This window comes from Petromyzon marinus, chromosome 49 (genome assembly GCF_048934315.1).
Source record: "Petromyzon marinus isolate PM22_M1 ecotype Great Lakes invasive population chromosome 49, UKy_Petmar_22M1.pri1.0, whole genome shotgun sequence".
NCBI lineage: Eukaryota > Metazoa > Chordata > Hyperoartia > Petromyzontiformes > Petromyzontidae > Petromyzon > Petromyzon marinus.
The window spans coordinates 8,267,380-8,289,736 of NC_133715.1; the positions used below are offsets into that span (position 1 = coordinate 8,267,380).

At 46.1% G+C, this 22,357-nt stretch overlaps 2 protein-coding genes and 3 non-coding genes across 5 annotated transcripts; 1 reads left to right on the top strand and 4 right to left on the bottom strand.

The window, feature by feature from the left end:
- The first annotated feature begins 291 nt into the window (after positions 1-291).
- On the top strand, positions 292-3,159 carry CITED1 (Cbp/p300 interacting transactivator with Glu/Asp rich carboxy-terminal domain 1). The gene is made up of 2 exons (XM_032972591.2): positions 292-585; positions 2,022-3,159. Exon 2 carries the CDS (start codon positions 2,026-2,028, stop codon positions 2,824-2,826), a length of 801 nt encoding a protein of 266 aa, XP_032828482.1. The 5' UTR covers positions 292-585; positions 2,022-2,025; the 3' UTR covers positions 2,827-3,159.
- A 6,193-nt stretch (positions 3,160-9,352) lies between these two features.
- Positions 9,353-16,749, bottom strand: RPS4X (ribosomal protein S4 X-linked). Its single transcript, XM_032972540.1, has 7 exons — positions 16,669-16,749; positions 15,396-15,473; positions 13,962-14,142; positions 12,572-12,669; positions 11,310-11,481; positions 10,307-10,464; positions 9,353-9,588 (listed from the first exon to the last, which is right to left on the bottom strand). Exons 1-7 carry the CDS (start codon positions 16,669-16,671, stop codon positions 9,487-9,489), a joined length of 792 nt encoding a protein of 263 aa, XP_032828431.1. The 5' UTR covers positions 16,672-16,749; the 3' UTR covers positions 9,353-9,486.
- On the bottom strand, positions 12,116-12,244 carry LOC116953065 (small nucleolar RNA SNORA44). The gene has a single exon (XR_004404536.1). It is a non-coding gene; the product is annotated as a small nucleolar RNA SNORA44 (small nucleolar RNA).
- On the bottom strand, positions 13,348-13,479 carry LOC116953063 (small nucleolar RNA SNORA16B/SNORA16A family). Its single transcript, XR_004404534.1, has one exon. It is a non-coding gene; the product is annotated as a small nucleolar RNA SNORA16B/SNORA16A family (small nucleolar RNA).
- On the bottom strand, positions 14,857-15,000 carry LOC116953062 (small nucleolar RNA SNORA16B/SNORA16A family). Its single transcript, XR_004404533.1, has one exon. It is a non-coding gene; the product is annotated as a small nucleolar RNA SNORA16B/SNORA16A family (small nucleolar RNA).
- Positions 16,750-22,357: the final 5,608 nt, after the last annotated feature.

A 22,357-nucleotide genomic window follows, 5' to 3' on the forward strand; every position in this document is an offset into this window, starting at 1 on the left:
TCGGTGTTGCGGATCTCTAAAACCGACGCCTTTTCACGCGGGCGATAATTTTTTAACGAACGGACCCGCGCCACTTGCGGGAGGCGTCACGACGCGGCGGCGAGCGCGCCGGATTGAAACGACGGTGAGAAACGGGCGACGTCGGGGTCGCCTCCCCCCGACGCCGCCGTTCCAGCGCGATCCGTTCCGCCGCGCGTCGCCAGCCGAGTTTAGCTTCCCACCCCCTCCCTCCACCCCTTCGCCTCGGGTATATAAAGGGGAGAGGCGCGGAGCCACCAAGTCGGGACGCGGTTGTTTTCATTGTGGAGTAGGCGAGGGGCGCGGCGGCGGCTACGGCTGTGGTGGTGGTGGTGGTGGTTGTGGTTGTTTCGGCGCACAGCCGCCTTTTGTGTGTCTGCGGAGGGATCTCCTCGAAGGAAGGCGATAAGCGGGGCAAACCTCCCCATCCCCCCCACCTCACACCACCACCACCAACAACAACCCCCACTGGAGTTGTAGGACGCGGCCGGTGAGACAGCGAGCAAAGACGACCGCGCGAGGCGCTCCAACGTCCGCGGATTTGGAAGGCTACGGCGCATTCAAGAGGTGAGAGCCCGTTGTTGTCCTTTTGTTGTTGTGTGTGTGTGTGCGCGCGTGTCTCGGGCACATTGCTTTTACTGGGCCATCCAACCGGTCCCCTGGGTGCTTGTGGTGGGAGAGGCGGGCGGGTGGATGGGGATGGGATGGCACTTTAACAGCGAACAATGGGTGCCTGCGGGTCGACTTGTGTTATATCCTGGGGGGGGGGAGGAGGAGGCTGAGGGCGCACACATGCGCGGTGTGGGGGGGCACGCAGCCTCGGGGTTGTTGAGTTGGGGTCTTCTTGCTGCGGGGACGAATGGTGGTGGTTTGGTGGTGGTGGTTCTCTGTTGCTCCTGGGATGATGTAGCCCGTTGCTTTGTGTTGTCGAGTGGCTGAGTTAACAGTGCCCCATAATACAGATCTAACACACACAAAAAGATAGTGGTCGCGAAAGCCTTTCGCGTTTTAACTCGACAAGTCTGCGTTTGGTTGACCAAACCAATCTCTTTATCCCCCCCCCAGCTCCCCCTGCCAAAGAATCGGAGCGAGCGAGTTTTGCTGATGGGTACTTGGAGGCGTTTTGTGTGGTTAGGGGTGAGCCGAGTTCCAACGCCGCCATGTAGCGAGCGGGCGATTTTGTCCACAGCTGATGGCAAATTAAACATTGTTTCTCTCTTATAGTTCGGTAACCGTTGTGGGGTTGATGGCTACAATAAACGACATCGTGCAATTTTGCAACTAAATCACAACTGACCACGGGTGTGATGGTGGTGGGATCTGCTATTATCCGTTAGCTGAACCGAGTTGTGTCCGTAGTCGCTGTTGCCGTGTGGTCGATTTAGCGGCCACCGTTCCACGCTCGCGTTCAGAAAGCACGTGGACGAGCAGTGGGCCACGGTCGGCGCTGGATTTACGCCGTTAGATGATTGCAGAATCCCGCGTGAAACGTTTATATAGACACTGGTGGACAGCAGCGGCAGCGTTCTTACAGAACCTACTTGTACGGGGTTTCTTTTTAATTTAAAAACTACTGCCGCGGTTGTAGATACCGTGTCGTGCTCTGGAAATTGGTGACCGTAATGCGGCATGGGGAGGGTGGGGGTTTAGAGTGGTCTGAAGGCTGACTAGGAGGGAGGTGGATGGAGCGAAGAACTCGCTGCGTGTTGCAAGGTGGATTGATTAGGCGGCATTGTTAGGGATGATGATGGTGGCTTTGCAGATTCGTCGAAACGCTGGACTACACTGCAGTCAATGAATCGATTGGTGTGGTCATGCAGATATCTCCTGGCTGCATTGTAGCCTAATGTGTAACTCTATAAACGTTTAGCACGAGTATTAGCAATAATCGCAGCGGCCGTTTTGGTGGTTTGTGACAACCACTTCATCATCCTCGGCATCTGCTAACTAAACCCCCCTCCTTTTTCTCGTCCCGACCTCGAATCATCGCCACCTCTCATCAGCGACATGGCCGAGCCGATGATAATGTCCGCCAGCAGCCACCAGATGCTGCCGGGATCCTCGGCTGGCCCGGTCTACCCCTACCGCCAGTACGCGCCGGGCATGCAGTACCAGCAGAGCGGCCACCCGGGCGCCATGGGCCGGGTGGGCAAACCCCACCAGCTGGGAGTACGACCCGGCCACACCATGGTGGGCGGCGGTGGTGCCGGAAACGTGGCCATGGCTGCGGCTCACGGTGGCATGCACCCGGGACACTTTCTAAGCGCGCACCACCAGCAGCAGCAACAACAACAGCAGCAGCAGCTACAACAACAACAACAGCAGCAGCAGCAGCAACATCACCAGCAAGCGCCACCATCTGCCGCACAGCATGCATTGCAGCAGCACCATCAGCAGCAACAACAGCAGCAGCAGCAGCAGGCCGCGATGCATACCCACAAACTGCACCACTTGCCGAGCGGCGGTCACCACCTCTCGCACGCCGCGCAGCATTACGCGGCGTCGGGCCACATGCTGGTGGGAGCTCACGGCTACTACGGGCACAGCGTGGCCATGCACGGCGGTGGCGGCGTGGGCGGCGTGGGGGGTGTCATGATGGGCCACATGGGCGCCTCTTTCCCGGGAGTGGTGGCGGCCGCGGCGGCCGCGGCAGCGCACGCAGCGACGATGCCCAATGCGGACGCCTTGGACGAGGAGCTGCTGATGTCGCTCGTGTTGGAGCTGGGTCTGGACCGTGTGCAAGAGTTGCCGGAGCTGTGGTTGGGCCAAGACGAGGTGGACTTTCTGTCCGGAGTGTATGCCCACTGATGAAGAGTTATTTTCTGTGCGGGGCTTTTTTTTTTAATTTCGACTTTTTTGGCGCCGTCGCCAGGACTTGATCTTCGTCATCTCTGCATCCACAACCCACCGATTCCCCCCCCCCCCCCCCCCGTTCATTATACATAGCCCCTCCCCTTCCATCCACCTATACATACAAATATATTATACTTCAAGGACTTTGTGCAAAAAAAGTAAATAATTAAAAAGTAATAAAGGTAAACCAATTCATTTGTGTGTTTTTCGCAAGACTTGTAAATTGAAACGCGTCCAGTGCGATTTTTTTTTGTTTTTGGAGTTTTGAGACCACGTCTTAGCATCTCCCTTGAGAGTGACGTCCTCCGCGTGCTCGCAACAATAACAACAATATTGCCTGTGGGATGGTGGGGGGTACGGGGAGGCATCCTGTTGCAAGTTGAATAACTGTTAATTGACGGCAAAAAAACGAATCCTTTATTGACGTTTGCCCTCTATTTTGAGGGTGTGAAAACTTGCAAAACATATGTGTACGCGTGTGCTGATTAATTCACACACCACCCCCCCCTTCCCTCCCGACTGAATATTTTTGTAGCTTTTGTTCAGAGGTCTTTTGACCTTTCATCAGGAGCAAGTGAGAAGCCCCATATTTATTGGCGACAGCGCCCCCCATCACATGCGTAAGCAAGCCACGCACGAATTTTTATGATTCCAAGCGGTTTTAATTCGTAAACGACAACAAAAACGCCATTTGCATGTGGTGTTTGTTTCCTTTCAAGAAAACGCAAACTTCGACAGCATTGATCTTTTGCTTTTCAAACGTTTAGACGAAAATGTGTAAAGAGATGCACGTTTATTTTTTAAATCCGTTCATTTTTTTCAAGGTTGTGTACATTTTTTTTGTTCTATGTATTGCATTTGGTTTTGAGTGGAAGCCTTTGAAACGTTTTTTTTTTAAGAAATGGCCTCCCAATTGTATTTTGAAGATGTTAAATTAAATCTGCCGTGTCGGCCGACCGAAATGCGTACATTACAAAGGTTGGACATTTTTTTCTGTGCTTCAATTTTGCAAGACCACTTAAAACACTTGTACATTTTGCCTGCTGCGCGCCCTGCACAATGTACAACGAATATTCGTCGTTTTGTAAAGTAATAACTTTTAAATTATGAGCCACTGTACTTTACGTTTTCTCTTAAAACATTAAAGAAAACTGTTTTTTTAAGGCCACGTGTGCGGTCTGTTGCTGCCCCCTGTTGGCGTGGCTTGGTATGTGTGGGAACCGTTGAAGGCTGTTCACTGGTCACCTCTTGTGATTTCACAACACTGGCGAGATTATACCGTGGGGTGTTATTGGTTCGCACCCTGGAATTGCAATCCAGCATTCTCCGGTTCAACTTGCCCAGCGAACCGGTTCAAATAAAGTTATTTTTAAATCCGTGTAATACAGTACTGATAGGAGCGAGGACGTGTCCAGCCAGCAGTAAGAAATGGGTACAATACTTGGCAGGTAGTTTTGGTTTAGTGTGGCTACGTCCAAGACCACCTGGCCAACGTGGAGCCTAAGGGGTGCTCACGAGAGGCCCGTGACTGAAGAGAGCTCTTTCCCCCCCCCCACCTCACCCAACCAGTGGGGTGAGAATATTCGGCTTGGGCATTTTTCTTTCGCTGTGATCCGCTGTATGTAATGCACTGCTCAACTTGTCAATAGTAGATGTTCCCTCGTGTAGGGTTTTACAAAACTGGGAGTGGGTGGTGTGCACATGTGAACCTAGTAGGGGGGGGGGAGGGGAGAAGTCGGTAGATCGTGTAAATATTTTGTTCAATTCCAAAACTGGGCAGCGAGCTGGAAGTACAGCAGTGGCGTTGTTGAATCCATCTGTGCCGTGCTTTTTAGTGCTATCGCCTTGTATGCGTGGTGGGGTTTCTCTTGGATGAGCTGGCCTCGTCCCCTATATATGATGAAGAAAAACACTCGTTGGCAACATTTACTCGACTCGCCCGAGAACGTCTTGAAACAAATTTTCTTGGGGTAAATACAGAGCATCATTACCTTCATTTGTGTACGTTTGGGACTGCAACGAGGCCTTAATCGTAGTTAGGTGGAAGGCTTTTTTTTATGGTTTTCAACCAAGATTTAAGGTTGCAGCATTATAACCGTTTATAAAGATGATCCAATCGAAGGCAAACTGGTGTGAAGTTGTGTTGCTGCGAATGACTTTGCCCAGTTAAAAATGAGCCAAAGCAAACGGAGACGATATGCAGATCAAATTTGCCGCTGACTTTTTCCCTCGAGTTCCACAAGTAAATAAACATCACGTGAATTAAAATGTTGAAAAGCGTTGTGTAATGCACGCGTTCGTAAGATTGGTCTGGGTTAGTTTAATGTATCCTGAATGTAAACATTTGTAAGCGGTGAGATTGGCACATTACCATAGGAATTTTGCTCTCCAGATAAAAGATTGACACCGATTCCCCGCAGTTAACAGTTCGGGACTTAATGGACTACTAATGCAACACCGTGGGTGGTCATGAATCCTCATTCGGGGTGGAGACAACGCATTTCTCTTTTATTTAAATACGCGGCCAGGATTGAACACTTGCCCTCGGCCGTGCCATGTTCCTCATAGGGTTAGGATTAGGCCATAATTCAGTACGAATATTTAGAATAGGGTTTACCCCTTTTGTAAATAAGACAGGAGGTGTTAAAATGTTCAAACACCAACGAGATACCATTTTCAAGGAATCAAGTCTGCATTAAAGCAAGCTGTCTGGTGTTGGCCAATCAGTTTCAAAGACAATGCGTATATTATCGGAGCATGTTTGCATGTTCACCACAGGTACGTGTGGTTAATGCAGACTTCATTCCTTGCAAAAGGTATCTATTTAGTGTTTGAACATCTTAACACGCTGGTCAGTTTTGGGTTAGTGACAGGATGGCCTCAGGATGAGTTCGGATGTAATTCACTACTAACGTAGACCTTTCCTGGAACCAACCCTGTGAATGACTCGGAAAAACCCCATCACATCAGAGGAACAGTGCAGGCCGGAAACCTATCATTTCCTGGAGTCAAAAACTCAGGTGGCTGGGTGCATAGCTCAGAGAACACACCTCTGAGACAAAGGGGTCTCTTTTGCAAAGGTCACCGGGGGAGGGGGGGGGGTCAACAAGCCACAAACTGTACAGTGAAATTCAGATCCAAAAACAATACTAAGGCCTCCAAAAGGCATTATATCCAAAAACTCAGCACATTCTTCAAAAGCACTGCCCTTGAAGAGGAAAGTGAATACCAACGTGTGGGGGAAGGCAACAGCGGTTGTCCAACGGATTTATACTTCTCCCCACCATAGTAATGTGGAATTTCCACCACCGACTTGGGGGAGTATTGCAACAATGCTCATTTGAGCAGCAAAATCACTGACTTTTTAAAGAGGAAAAAAATATAATCAGTGACGTTATGGGCAATATCCCTTCTTCATAACAGAGTTAGAGAGGCCAGAGTGATGGAGTGAATAATAAACGGTACTATACACCACGGACCCGTGATACAAATACAATTTAACAAAAAGAATGTGTTTTGTCCTCTACAACATCAGATTGGGTAACTTTGTGAAAACAGATTGTTCACAGATTGAATGAAAACGCTGCACGCTTGGCTATAGATTACAAAGGCATTGTTGAGGATATAAAAGAGTCTTTATTTGCTTAAGAATGTAAGATTTTGTTCTATTCAATAAAGCCATACGCCCAAGTCCTTTGTGAGCCATCACGGATCTCGACCGCCACCTGCTGACTGATGTGAGAACAGCAATGCGTGGATAATCTCGCATGCACCAACCCGATTTAACCAGTGTGATAAACAGGGCTGGAAATGGGAATAAATTACTGGAGGAACTCATAAATTATTCCCCCACCCCCACTAGATCTGAGGAGGGGGCGAGGAGGAGCTTCGCTCCGTGTGTGTCTCTGTGGGTCTTTGTGCGCGTCTGTGGGTCTCTATAGATGTCTGTGGTTCTCTGCGCGCGTATATGGGTGTCTGAGCGTGTCTGTGGGTCTCTGTGCGCGTATGTCGGTGTCTGAACGTGTCTGTGGGTCTCTGAGCGTGTCTGTGGGTCTGTAGGTATGTCCGTGTTTGTGGGTTTCAGTGGGCCTCTGCGCGTGTCTGTTAGTCTAGGGGGGGGGGTGTCTATCTGTGAGTAAAATAAATAAGAGGCGGGGTTCAGATTTTAACTTCCACCACGGCGTTCCGGCCCCATTTCCACCACTGGTGGTGCAGCATCGTCAAATGCAACGCGAGTGATCTCGCGCCAATATACTGACGCAGCATTGAGGTCCCACAAGTGCACGTGGCGTCTACAACAATTGTTTTACCCAACAAACATTTTAGGGGTTGTTTGTCCATACTTCACCACGATGGAGCATCGGCGTAGAGTTTAAACCGTGGATTTTGCTGCTGCGTAGACGTCATCGACGTCTTGGCTCACGGGGTTGAAGGTCGAGGAGGTTAATCATTTGCAGTTAGTGCCCGTTGATGGCAACATCAAGGTGATGCAACATTTGCGTGGTCGAAGTGAACCTCAACACAGTTTAATTTGTCACAATCACCATGTTTAATCCTGGACTGCACGTTTAAACAAAAAAAATAAAGATAAATGACGTCCTGTAGAAATGCGCTTGTTCATACCCTGAATGAGGGTTAATGACCGTTACCCACCCCACGATATTGCATTGAACCCCATTAATTTATTGTTAACTGCGGGGGTATGGTGTAAATCTTTTATTTATCCGGAGAGCAAATTCTGTCCCGCCCCCTACTGGACATTAGTGAAAAAGAGCTTTATAGCTCATCGGATTCCTCCGGTTTTAATATTGATTATAAAATTCTTATGGCAATGTGCGAAAAACCCAATAGCCCTTCTTCATAGCACATTTAAGAAGGGACCATTTATCAAAAATGTCACATTATATATTATCTTTCAAGGCCGAGTTTCTTGCCATGCTGTTCCTAAACGTCCCGAGTTGCTGACCTTGTCACATTTATAGCATCCTCTGCTTGTCACTCGTGTTCAAAAAGGGCCCAGACGCTTTTGAGTTGATTTACATTGGCTGTGACCAATGCAATGAAGCCATTGCGTCTATACCCAGGGCCTAATCGCAGCTGGAATATATCAAAACTCGGCACGATATGACTTGCTACTTGCCCTATTCCGGTCGACCAAGCGATCCAGAAGATATGCAGATAAATTATGCCACATGCCTATTTTGTTATTAATATACATTTTACGGTGTAAAATATACCGTTATATAATTTGTCCAAGCAGGACAAATTATATAAAAGGTGACGTTTCGACTCAATGTATGTTGAACTTCTTTCACACCGTACGTAGCCAAACATGCTAATCGGAGGTGCGGGAAAGTGAATTACCATCCTCCATTGCAGAGGCCAGACGTCGAGTGATCCAGTTGGGAGATTGCGTTATGCAACGCACGTGCACCAAATAAATTAATCTGTTCAGCCCCTTTCAGCCTGAAAATGCTTTTAAGCTACTCATCTAAAAAATTTGCATTACCGTCCCTGAGTCAAATTATTACCTATCAATTAAAATGAGGTTGAACACAGTAGAATCAACTTCCATGTAGGTCAGATGTTGTCAACGCTTAAACCAATGCCAAATAGCATTTACAATATTGCAATTTATACCAAAAGGGTGTAGTTAACACTTGGCAAGTTCAACGACTTATCCCGAGCAAGTATGTTTTTATCAATGGACTTGTGCAACCAGTCATTTCACCCATGAATGAGGGCCTCCCAACGCCATGATTGCATCCCTGTCAATCCAAACGGTTTACCCATATTGTTGTACAGGGAAATTTGAGTTCAGGTCCATACGCTGTACAGCCGTTTCAATACGAGCCAAAAAATGTCCGTCTCCCTTGTGATGGCCATTAACCCTGCTGCAACATATATATGCATCGTCACCATACCTATACATCCTGCACAGCTTTCAAGATTGGAGGACCCTATGACGCACTTCTCAGGTAATTGTCATTTCGTGTTTGGATAACTTCCAAGCCATCAGCAGTACTTGCATTGTCCATTTACTAATACTGGCCCATTAAATACAGAAACAATTATAAAGATCAGAGTTAAATATTGCCATAAAGGAACAAAGATTGTGCCTTTCATTTAAGACCATACTGTATTCCAACACATTTGATGGCTGGTTTCCTGCGTGGATTCCTGTTCGGCTGGCGAGTGATGTCACCCACATCCAAAATCTGAGAGTTCCTGTGTGCTATCACATCTAACCAATCCTGCTTACAACTATGCACTAATTCGGAAAACACATTTGATTTTTTAATGTAAAGTTTATTAGTTATCTAAAGGACGGAATGTAATGCAATATACTATACATGACCCAGAACAAAACTGGTGCAATGCATCCGTCTGAATATACAAGAGGTGAACAATTCTTCTACCAGCTAAACATAACACACATGAATACCAATTGCCAACAAAACACAAGTACCAACAACAGGAATGTTGGGAACCCTCCTCTTTTATTGTCTCTTGCACTATACAAGATCTTTCGACAAAACAAGCGACAACAAGGAGACAATGCCAAGAAGTGTTGTGGGTGGCTGAACGGAGAGAGATTCTGCAGCAGCAGGCCGTTTAGCTGGCCACTTGCTTGGCAGCCAACCGCTTGTCCCTCTCCTCGGCAATCGTCAGACGGATACCCTTGCCACGTGGCAGAGACACCCACGGCTTCTGGCCCTGATCACCGAATAGGGCAGGTGGGGTGGGCAATAAGGAGCACAGTCAACGTCAACATTGTATATTATAATTGTGTTGTCAATATAACATGTAAGCCAGCAGTATTTCAACAAGCCTGCTGATGAGACCAAGGTTAAAACCTGGACCAGTTTTGTACACATGCTTAATCAAATTCTGTATATTGTTATTAAGAGAAAAGAGTTATGATTATATTTGCTTAAATAACAGCTTTGATTATGGGAGGTATTGCTTTCCAAGTGCAGGCATTATAAGATCTGAATTCATATTTCTATATTAAAGTATGTTTATGGAATAATGGTCACAGGGTAAAACAAAGGTTTTTTTAAGGATGAAAACTTTTTTGACTCTAAATAAATACAAAGTTTATTGGCAGTCCAGCTTATTAGTAAAGCCTTGATTACACGACTGATACTGCTAAAGTTAAGTTTAAGTAAAACAGAGTGGAATTTATCTTTCTAATGGACCTCAGCCCCATATCCGCAGTGTCATCCAAAAAGTCACCAATTAAAAAAATCATCATCATCGGTCCATAACAGCTAAATTCCATTGATGTATATTTATTCTTCAAATGTAAGGCACTGTTTGACCACATGGCAATGCGCGTGACAAATAACACTCGAGACCATGTTTAATAACGGTGAACAAATCGTCATCCTGGCTTGGGAGTGCACCAAGACCAGCTCCCTGCGCGCCTCACCTTGCCGATGACGAAGATGTTTCCCAGCCGGGTGGCGAACGTATTCCCGTTCGCGTCCTTGACGTGCACCACATCGAACGAACCCAGATGGCGCTCGCGGTTCGTGATCACGCCAATACGCCCCAAGTTGGCGCCGCCAGTCACCATGCACAGGTTTCCTGCAGGCGTAAGTAAAACGATCGCATCAGCTTAGAAGTGGACACTGAACTGAAACGTAAAAGGAATCCCCCCCCCACCAAATTAAACTTAAATAATTCTACATAATAAATTAAGCGTAATTGTTTTTTTCGCTTTATGGTGATTCAGCCTTATTTCTGCCAGACCTCAGCCCCATATCCGCAGTGTCATCCAAACAGTCACCGACAAAAATATATCATCATCAGTCCGAGCAGAATACGGCCACCAGACACTCATCGCATACATGCCAAACCAGTAGAGACCGATGAAATATCAAGAACAATTCTGTGATAGCGAATGACGCATTTAATTAGAATAAAAATTAGATGCAACCGCAAAGTCATTATATTCTATACACATACCTAGGCTCTTAACTACGAGTCAGAATATTGAATGAGGAAACATAATTGAATGTTTGACAAGTGTGTTATTGTATAACACTCGAGATTTAACTTGCGCCCATGTAGATGGTCAGAAAGACGATTATTTTTAAGTCTCTTGGTTTGTGTTAAAAAAAAAAGCCTTGCGCTTCTTCATTACAGATTCTATTTTGAAAAGTGAACCTTACCACAATTGTTTCTTCCAAGTTAATATTGGGACTGATACAGAATTTTTTTGCAGCTTAACAGGCCGCCATACTGGTTAAAACATGCATCTTTCCAACGTTCCTCACACTGCTTAACTTTGTATTTCCCAAAGTTCCTGCAGCCTTGTTCAATTCAAGAAATGCATTTCCTCGTATCTATTACACCTTCATAAATAGCGTCATTCACTGCTGGTAGCTTGGTGTTTTGGGCCTGTGCTCAGCAACCGCGCTAGGTTTTACCGGTGTCAAACTTGATGAAGTCCGTGATTTTGCCAGCCTCCAGGTCGAGCTGCACGGTGTCGTTGACCTTGATGAGGGGATCAGGGTAGCGGATGGTGCGAGCGTCGTGCGTCACCAGGAAGGGGATCCCCTTGGTTCCCACGCGAACCTTCTTCACTTTGCACAACTTGTACTGCACAGAGCCGCCACAAACAACGCGTTTAAAACAGTTCTCGCACAAAAAATATATGCATACATGCAGAAACCTACCAACTTTTGCTTCAAAACACAAGGTAAACAACTGTCTGTAAACCCGAGATTACGGTAAGAGGCTGATGTTTTGAATGCCACATCAATGGAGCATAGGGCCGATGCCTAAATGTCATTGCCTGAAGGACCAATGATGTGTGTAATAAAGTAACATTTGGGTCCATCAGTTGAAAGGTCTTCTTGGACGAATGCTCATCCCTTAATTCATGGATGTATTTTGAGTTCTGGAGGTTCAGCAATTTAAATCTGTCCAAAACTTTGCCTTCTTAAATTAATACTGCCCAAAAGCATTGATCCACATGGACTTATGGCTGATGAAATGTTATTTTATCTGTCGGCAAAAAGTGCTTCACAAATGATTATTTTAATGGCCCGCAATCCAAGATAAGGCCATAAAGTGTGCATATAATTCTCACGTGAAAAATCAGCTTATCTGCACACATGCGTATGGTATAAAAAAACGTTGCATTAAGTATGTGCGTGTGCCCAATTACGTGCGCTAATAATTATAATCAAGCTTCAACAGCTCATCAGCGATATACTGATAACCTAGTGTGTTTTATAGAGGGAATGAGTAACCGCCGCAGATAAAAATCTGATTGGTCAAAGGTCCCTCACATTGCTGTAGCATGTAGTTGGAGAGCAGTAGTCACTCAAAAAGGCTACAGCCCTTGGTATCCATGCAGAATTATGGTATTCCCAGTTCTATTGCATATTATGTGTCCCACCATCCAACACAGCTGTTTCCAACAAAAAATTACTTTATGAGATCTCTACAGCCTAATCACCATCAGCCGTGCTCAACCTAATTCTATATGAAGGCCGACCTATGTCAATGTCATCTTCTACGAGGACAAATACCCACCTAGCATCTGCACACAAGCAAATTCCATCCCTTGGCTGCTACGCCTTTTTCATTATTCTATGCAGGGCAGAACAAATAACCAAGCCAACTGTGTTCCGCGCACATGTGTACGACACAATGGGTGGAGCCCGAGTGCTGCAATGCCCACCTTGGCCTCCTCTGCTGTGATTCTGTGAACGGCGAAGCGGCCCTTTGTGTCATAGATCAGGCGGAAGTGCTCTCCGGTCTTCTCGATGGTGATCACGTCTGTTACGAGTCACGGACCACACAAAGTAATATTTTTTAAAAACTTTTTTTTTTAAAACACGCTTTCATGAAATGACTCCACGACTCCAGGAAGTGGCCCCGAAGCTTGCCATAACGCAACAGACCGTGGTCATTTACAGCCAACGTCAGTGGAATGTGGACAATTAGACCAAAGCCGAAACATAACATGAAAATAAATAAATGTATAATTCGTATTTATGATAGAATATAGTATTGTCTTAAGTATGACATAAGTATCCCAAGTTTGCAGTCGATACCACATTGGGAAGTGGGTTAAAATTGAGTTACAAGACTTTAATACAACAAAAGGCAGAGGGAGTTAATAAAAAGCGTGTAAAAATCAACAGAATTTAGAGTTACAGTAGAAGCTGGATATTCAACGCACCCCTTGGGAGGAACGGTGGGTGAGCGTATATCCGAAGTGAGCTTGTATTCGATGTTACCCTCCGTCTTCCACTCCATAAGTGTAATGTAATGATGCGATTCCTCTGTGTGTCTAAGCAGTTTAAGCTGAAAGAGTATACGCGAGGATCCATAGCCTTCACAAAACGTCCAACTAGTCTGTTATACTAAGCCATTAATTTTAAAGCAGTAATAAACTGTAGAGCTTTCATCTCTAATTCTCTTTCCAAAAACTAACTGCAGGACGACAGCTGAGAATGTAGTTGAACGTAAAGTTGCCACCAAAGCCACGTGACTAAAGACAAGTGGCGACCGTCCTATCAACACGTTGCTTTAGGCACCTTATTGACCGCACAGGGCACAAGAACAGCTCAAACGCGGGCTCTATTAGGGCCAGGGTAATGCAACATTATGGCATTTTTTATTTCAATTAATGCATTGTCTTGTATTTACACACACTGAGCAAAATGGTTTGCATACAAAACTGTTCTTTCAAAAATGGAAAAAGAACAAGAGTCGAATGTGATTTCCACGTTTGTGCTATCACACATGGGTTCAACTACAAAAAAACATTGCTACCTGGTATAACAATTACTTTGTCCATACAGGTTTTTTTTTGGGTTAGATTACTTTGTTATTGCAATTCGTTACAAATAAAAATTTAAACCAAATTTGCCACACGATTACAAACATTATAACCATCCCCCCGTGTGCTTGGTTAAGACTTGAATGAATCAACGTTAGCGTTAACTTTACCAATGCCCCCTTCTAAAAATCAGTGTAGCGGACCCCGTGAAAATCCTCCAGTCTACAGCCAACCACCCCCTGATGACCATGTCAAGGCTGGGGGGGGGATTGGCGCTGCGTACCCATGAATCCAGCCGGGTAGGTGCTGTCCGTGCGCACCTTGCCGTCCACCTTGATGAAGCGCTGCATGCAGATCTTCTTCACCTCGTCGCCCGTGAGTGCATACTTGAGGCGGTTGCGCAGGAAGATGATGAGCGGCAGGCACTCGCGCAGCTTGTGGGGGCCCGTCGACGGTCGTGGTGCCTGCCCGTGCACACGCAGTGTTAATACTTCTCCTTTGCCTCCATTGTTTACATTCGAGCAGGGGTCTCCAACCCCCGGGCGAGTACCGGTCCGTGGCCTGTTAGGAACCGGGCCGCACAGCAGCTGGTGAGCCGTGAGTCCGCGCGTGGCCCGCCCATTATTTTATTTACCACTTCCGTCCGCGCCTCTTTCCCGCACTTGTCTCAGTCACGTGGTGTTGGTAAGCCCACAAGCAAACCCCGAGTAGCCAAAATCAGTCATAAACAAACGTCATTGGAGAGCTTCTTTGAAAAAGGGGAAGACCCAATGATCCCCCCCCCCCGTGAACTTTTTTTTCTCCACGAAACCGGTCCCTGGTGCCAAAAAGGTTGGGGATCGCTGCATTAGAGAGCCGGGACATCAGATTAAAGAATCTATTTACTCTACCCGATGATCGGTTCTATTATTAAAACTACAGGGACAAGACGATAGAAAAATCAAGTATTGCCTCTGTGCTCATGATACCAATTTATCAAATATGTATAAACAGATGATTCTTTGAAAATGAATGGAATATAGGGATCATGCACAATCTTAAAAGTATCGTGTAAAACTAAGGCCCACTGAGAAGCGACCTGGCCACAAATGTTAACGAAGCGGCTTATCACGGAAATCTGCAGCGGCGAAATATTCTAAACGCTTCCATCAAATTCAGTTTTCGCCCGCTTCGCAAGTGAATGTGGTTCACCGTAAAGTTGCCACCAAAGCCACATGGACTACAGGCAGGCGGCGACCGTCGTGTCAACACTTTGCTGTTGGCACCTTATTGACCACTATTTGGCACAGAAGCAGCCAAATGCGGCTTCGAGAGGGCCGTAATTATAGGCAATATCGGCTACACGAAAGTTAACGGCTGCCCAAACGTTCTCATAGTGTTTTTGCAGTTGTCATACAGTAAGTATAAGTTAAACTCGCACCATCTCAACTTTAATAATTCGCTGGTTATGCAATCCCACTGTTAATCAACTTCATTCGCAAACTTTCGCCTCAAAAATTCCCAGATACTCTGGGTGTCGTCTCGCATCCAAAGTCCTTACACTATAACCAACTAAACATGGGCAATACAGAACTACCCCCTATCGAAACGAGCTTCACGACTTAAGCGAGGATGCGCTCCTGTACTTTTAATCATGTAGGCGATTGTCCATGTGTAACGGAGGCTTTTGTTAGGACAGTGTGCGTGGCTGTGTGGTGGTCGTGGTGCAGGCGCTTACGAACACGCCCGTGAGCTTGTCCAGCATCCAATGCTTGGGCGCTGCCAAGCGCTTCAGGTGCTTCTTCGGTCCTCGGGCCTGGCCGGACGATGAACACAAGACAACATTAATCCACTCGAAAAGTCAATTTGATTAATAAGTCGGGCGGGAGCCGGCCTACGACTACGAGCGGTTTTTTTTTAGCAGCGGGCAGTGCATAAATATACACACCGCGATAAATATTCTCTCACGTCTTCATCCAACCTACACTGAGCAACGTGGTTAAGTATGGTCAATTTAACCCTGACCTTTCGCGCAAGGTTCAGGGGAGAGGCCTTCATCCAGCAGTGGATTGACCAAAGGGCTGGAACATTTAGATGGCAGTTCCTATGGCTGGTTGCATAGAACACTTACGATGAAAATTATCCTTGACAATTACTTAGGTAAACTAAACTTTTCATTCAGTTATTTTTTTGCAACTAGCATTGAACCACTTTAAACTTTTAATTTACCCAACTTTTCCACGAAAAGCAGCATAATATACATAAAGATAATTAAACTAACGCGAAGCAATACATATAAATGACAATTAGATTTAGTTATAATCTACAGTGGCCAATTCTCGCTGGACGATTTCAGGGACACAATTTTATAATTCATTTGTAATGCAGTAATGTTACAAAATATAAAATTGACTTAGAATGAAATAGGCTACGGGCCTACGTTACAAAGCCACTTAAAGACATTTCGTAACGCAACTTAACACGCGCATACAAGGTACTTGTTCGCTTTTACAGTATTTATAAGACATGCGCATTTTAAAGCGAAGTTACATTTTAACAGCCCTAGTTCTTAACTAGCGTGACTTGTACCTATTAATGTCAAGAGCAACGTGGTCTTACGAACAATGTTAAATGAAGCCCGCCCGACTAGGCCGCGATTCTATTACTCTTTAATACCGAACCAACCACCGACAAAATTACGAAACTTATCTAGGTATAGAGAATTTGAACACATCAGCATCTTAAACAAGACAATCGCAAGCTCGTTAGTTTCATTAATAACGCGAGTCTTTTTTAACCACTGCCACCACCCTCCCCACGATTCGCTGCCGGACAACTCAAAATATCTATCAAAATATATCCGGTAACGAAACAAATAGTAGCACGGACGCGCGCGCGGCAACTCAACGGAGCTCACGGAAACATTTGTGGCGAGATTAGCGAGGCGAAAGGCGAGGATTGAGTCGGATTGCGGAGCCGACGTGGGGAGCCCGGCGCGCAGCGCGACCCACCATCTTGCGAGGCGAAGAGGGAAAGGACAAACGCTCCCACAATGCCGCGCGACGTCACGTGAACCCTCCTCGGGGCCACGCCTCCGTCGATTTCATTCAAACGATTTCATTCGTCAGTTGAATTCACGCGTTTCATTCGTCAGTCGAATTAAGTAATTTCATTCGTCAGTTGAAATCATTCATTTCATTCGTCAGTCGAATTAAATAATTTCATTCGACAGTCGAATTAATTCATTTAATTCGCCAGTCGAATTCAATAATTTAATTCGTCAATTGAATTCATTAATTTCATTCGTCAGTCGAATTCATTCATTTCATTCGTCAGTTGAATTCAATCAACAATTTAATTCACCAGTCGAATTCCTTAATTTAATTCGTCAGTCGAATTCAAGTAATCCTTTCATTCGTCAGCCGAATTCATTCATTCGTCAGTCGAATTAATTCATTTGTTAGTCGAATTCTCGAACGCTGCTGGATGAAGGTAATGATACTTTTATTCGTCAATGCAAATGTGTATGTAAAATAAACGAGAAGGCGACGTTTCGGGGAATGGCCCTTATTCGTAGCATACTTTGCGCACAAAATGTGTGTGAAATATACAAAAAGCGACATTTCTGGGCAATGGGCCTTCATCATAGCAGATGATGTGCAGATGATGTGCTCTGATGAAGGAACATTGTCCGGAACGTCGTCTGTTATGTTTTACCTTTCAAGGAAGTATTATGCATGAATAAGTTAAGTTTTTTTAGTTATTTTGTGCATCACTCAAAGCCGTAACTATAATATATATTGGGGGATAAGTGGATGCATCCCCCCAATATTCAAATATGCTCAAAATGTCCCCCCCAATATATTTCTATAAAAAAAAATTGCTATGCTATGTAAATAAAAACAACAATTTACTAAACCTTGGCCACAATATCTGGGCTTGTCTTCATATAAATCAATGCATCGACTTATGTTTATATGATTGTGGTTGTGATTCTACTTTATTAATCCCTCAATGAAACAAGAAATGGTAAAAAAGTATAAACAGAGCAATGTAATACAATACACTATTAGACATTATTGTAAAAAATAAATAAGAAGTCCATCCCATGTGTTAGTGAATTTTTTGTATATTTTAGGCAGGAAATTAGTTTTCAAATTTGGATATTTTTTGGGATTGGAACCCCCAGACACCCTGGAAGATTTGGTCCCCCCTAATGTTGACTCCATGGCTACGGTCTTGGCATCACGACCAACGCAGTATCATCATACAAAACATGGCAAGAATGAATTAGCCCTACAAATGCCGTTGTGTAAGTTAGAACAATGGACTCGCGATCCATAGCGTCGCTGGTTCGATGTCCGGACGCGGTAGTTGATACTTGCGACAATTGGCCAAAGTTTTCTACATCTCCTCCCCCGCCTATATCCACCCTGCAGGATAAGTGGGTAGACCACACAGTCAGCTGATCGGCAGGTCTCGTGCGGCGGGGTAAAGCGTGGGTACTCCCACCTCTTCCAAGACAACCGGCCAGTGTGAAAAAGAGCTTTAGAGCTCATCGGATTCCTCCAGTATTCCCACCAGAAATGTCTGTTCGTCCCGCGCGTGACGTCACTCCACATGAGTCCCACCCCCGCGTGACGTCACTCCACATGAGGCCCACCCCCTCATTAATATTCATGAGTGGGTGGATTTTTACACTAAAGCAGAGGAAGGTCGAGCTGAATTTATTTATTACGCAAAGTCGCTTCGAATATGACGTTTCTTTACAGAAAGTGACGGTAAAAATGCATCTACGCAGCACAGTGCTACATCCGTTCGTGACGTCACTGCAAAAGAGCCCCCCCCTCATTAATATTCATGTTCGCGTGGAAATTTACACTAACGCTAGTCGTGCACTCCACATGCCGCATCCCTCCCCTCTTTTAATAATCATGAGCGGATGACGTCACTCCACATGCCGCACCCCTCCACAATAGCCATGAGGGGGTGACGTCATTCCACATGCCACACCCCTCCCCAATAACCATTAGCGCGTGACGTCACTCCACATGGGGCAACCGCCCCTTCATTGAATATTTCAGATTTACTGCAATATACGCCCGTCCTTGGACGGGCAAAAAAAGCTAGTACATATATACTGTATTTTGATTCGGATTTTTAAATAACTTTTAAAGGGGCTCTGGTAGAACCCCTTACATCAATAGTGAGAAAGCAGTTGCAGGGCTGCCCCTTTACCTCTGCACCTTGTGTATAGTATGTGTTTGTATATGGGCAGTTGGAGGCAGTTGCCCTCCAACAACAGCAGAGGGTAGAGGAGCGACGCTCACAACAATGAGCGGAGCCTCGGGCGTGTAAAACGCAATTGGCACAGTAGGGGGCACTGGTTGTGGCATTTGCCACAGTCATCTCAGTCGACCGATGGCACCTACTGAGTCTGTCCCGTGACCTCTTACCAACAGCGAGCCTTCGACACTTCACGTGGCCTCGGAGTGCACCTAGTCTGGCACAAGCGCTGTGGTGACGTCAACGCCACTTTAGTGGCGATTGGCGGCTGCTGTTGTTGCTGTTGTTGTTGCTGCATTTGACTTGTATCCTTGTCGGTTTAAACATAGTACAATAGCCACCCTTGATCTGTTTCTGTCACTTAATTTTGTGATTGTGCTATGATCGGTCTACCATTAATCTGCGCGAGCCGACTTACGGTACAGGGAATGTATTATTTAACACGTATTTATATTCGTGCAATATTTTCTATTTCTCAAACGATGCAGTTGTTTTTTTCATGTGTTTATATTTGTTTAATTGCCGTACTTTAGTTGTCAATTTTTGTCATCATTTTGGTAACCAAAGTCAGTCACCCTTTCAAATTAGATTATCCTAGTCGCCTGAGTTATCACATGGTTAAACAAACTACTATACTGTATATGTAACTATTCATATGCAAATTAACAAAACTGGTCATCAGAATTTTTTTTTAAGTTTAATTCTGATCAAGCCCCATGGTGTAGACTCCAACCCTCATCAACTATCTCTCTGGGCCCTCAAGAAGAAGGGCCATTGCCCATAACGTTAATTTATATATGTTTCCCCATTTAAGTCAACACAGTCCTTTTGACGAATGTGTTGATTTTCTTTTTGTTTTATATATGTGCAGTGTCGTAGGTCTCTTCTTCTTCCTTCTACTCGAGGCGTTTGTGTGTGTGCGGGTGGCGGCGTGCGGCGCACACACTCAGTCGGAGACGAGTTAGTCGCAGGAGGCACCGTCCTTCCCTTTTATTGTTGTCGAGTTCACGCCACCAACTCCGGCCCCTCTCTCTCAGGACCATGCTGCCGCACGACCCGGCCCAGACACGACCCTGTCCGCGTTGCACCGACGGCGTCGACCGAGACAGCCGACAACTGTCCGGCCACGCAATGAACGGGCGAAGGCGGCGATGACGACAGCGACGAGACGAATCCACTCCCAGAACCAGCAGCCCGGAGCTCTCGCTCTCCGCTCCTTTTATTCCCCTCGGCGCGGCTTGGCTCCGCCCTAGCCACGCCTCCCTTCTCAAACCCCCTAGAAGGTTCCAGGGGCCTCCCCACGAGGTCCACCGTGACCCTTGCCCCAGTTCCTCCGCCCTGCCGGCACACACACAGCCGTGTACATGCTCAACGGCGTGTGCGCTAAGTGTCCACCTGCAGTTGCAGCTGCTGTACAACAGTTAGCGCTGTGTCACTAGGTATGTATAGTGTAAGATAAAGGGCAACTAATCCTACCCTATGAATTGCCTTTCTTTCAGAGCACCATCTCAGAATCAAAATATTTATTTAGACTGGAGGAGGAATCCGATGAGCTATGAAGCTCTTTCTCACAGGTGTCCAGGTGTGGACGGGTCTGCAAGTTACGACAACGAACACAATATACAAATACAGCGATAGGAATACTAAATAAACTGGTAAGCAAGTCCCTTAATATGAACAAACAATATAAACTAATTATATCAGTCCGATTTATCAAAGCTAAAAACATTTTTTTTCACTAGGTAAGGCCTACTGAGCAATGTAGCTCTTCTTTATCAGAAGCGAGCTGGCCACCACAAATGATAGCTCAACGGAAGCGGCTTATCACGTGCAAATGTATAAGCAGCCAACTACTCTAAACGCGTGGTGATGTTGATTCTAAATGTGGAGGGAAAAAGCGGAGGACCCGGAGAAAAATCCACACGACCACCGGGAGAGAGAGAGAGACACCGCAAACTCCGAATATACAGCAGCAGGCGTCAGGGTCGGGATCGACCCCACGACCTCCTGTGTACCAGGCGAGGTAGTTAACATCTCACCATAGGTAAGAGAGAGATGCAAACTCCAAATATACAGCAGCAGGCGTTAGGGTCGGGATCGACTCCACGACCTCCTGTATACCAGGCGAGGTAGTTAACATCTCACCATGGGTAAGAGAGAGAGAGACACACAAACTCCAAATATACAGCAGCAGGCGTTAGGGTCGAGATCAAACCCACGACCTCCTGCATACCAAGCGAGGTAGTTAACATCTCCTAGCCACCGTGGCACCCTGATCAAGCTTGGAGAAGGCAGCAAAAAGAACAACAACAACAGACTGGTTTGGAACCCATCCGCTAGCAGTGGCCAGGAGCAAAGCAATTGCAGTGCTTCACCTTCATCCGCAAATTCAGGGCCCTGGTGCTCTAGATGGCAGTAGCGAGTCACGCACAGACAAAGATCCCCCGTGTAGCCTGTAACAGACTGTAGGGGCAAGTGCTGTTGGCGAGCACCTACGAAGGCCGGCACGGCACACGAGGGGGGTGGGTGGCCATCACCACGCCCGACCGCCTTTGTCTCCCCAGTCAGTGGCGATGTTTACACACCGCACCAGGTACGCATTTCAGGCTGAGTCGACCTAGGGGAGTCACAGGATCGGTTCGAATAATCGTTTCCGGTGTTGTCCGTGAGCGGAAGGCAGCAAAAACAAACAACACAGCCCCAGGCTGGGTTTGTTACCCATCCGCTAGCGGTGGCGTGGAGCAAAGCGATTGCGGTGCTGCGCCTTTAGGGGCCGTCCATAAATGACGTCACGCGATTTTGGACGATTTTTGCCCCCCCCCCACTTCCTCACACGGCGTCACAAAAAGTCAGACCCACCCCCTCAAATATGACGTCACAAAGCTCTACCCCCCCCCCAAAAATATATAAAACATGCTTCAAATCGCTTTAAACTATTGTCATTGTAGTGGGTGTTTAATGTGGCGCTGCACTCTGAAGTTGCAGGAAAAAAACATTTATTTAAACAGTCTATTTAATTAAGTAGAACGTGTCGTCTATAATTATTTAAAGTTGCAGCATTTTTATGTGACGTCACATTTCTCAAACCCCTTCCCCTCGTCACGCATCGTCACAAATTCTAGATTTGAAGCTTTCGTGACTGCAAGGATCCATACTCTTTGGTTCTATCCGGTAAAGTCACGTAGGTAAAAAAAATATAAAACAACAAAAATCACGACGTTTCGGCCACAACACAAGTGGCCTTCATCAGGTGAAAGGACCAGACTGTCTAGAGGACAGCGCTGACAGTTCGGTCCCTTCACCTGATGAAGGCCACTTGTGTCGTGGCCGAAACGTCGTGATTTTTGTTGTTTTATATATTTTTTTACACCTACGTGACTTTACCGAATAGAACTAAAGAGTATCGTCACAAAT

What these genes read in the sequence shown, in the direction of transcription:
- RPS4X (XM_032972540.1), bottom strand. An exon ending in CTTCATCAAGTTTGACACCG is followed by an intron (nt 10,465 to 11,309) that starts GTAAAACCTAGC and finishes TTACGCCTGCAG; the next exon opens with GAAACCTGTGCATGGTGACT. An exon ending in ACATCTTCGTCATCGGCAAG is followed by an intron (nt 9,589 to 10,306) that starts GTGAGGCGCGCA and finishes TTCGGTGATCAG; the next exon opens with GGCCAGAAGCCGTGGGTGTC.
- CITED1 (XM_032972591.2), top strand. Translation starts at nt 2,026, where the DNA reads ATGGCCGAGCCGATGATAATGTCCGCCAGCAGCCACCAGATGCTGCCG.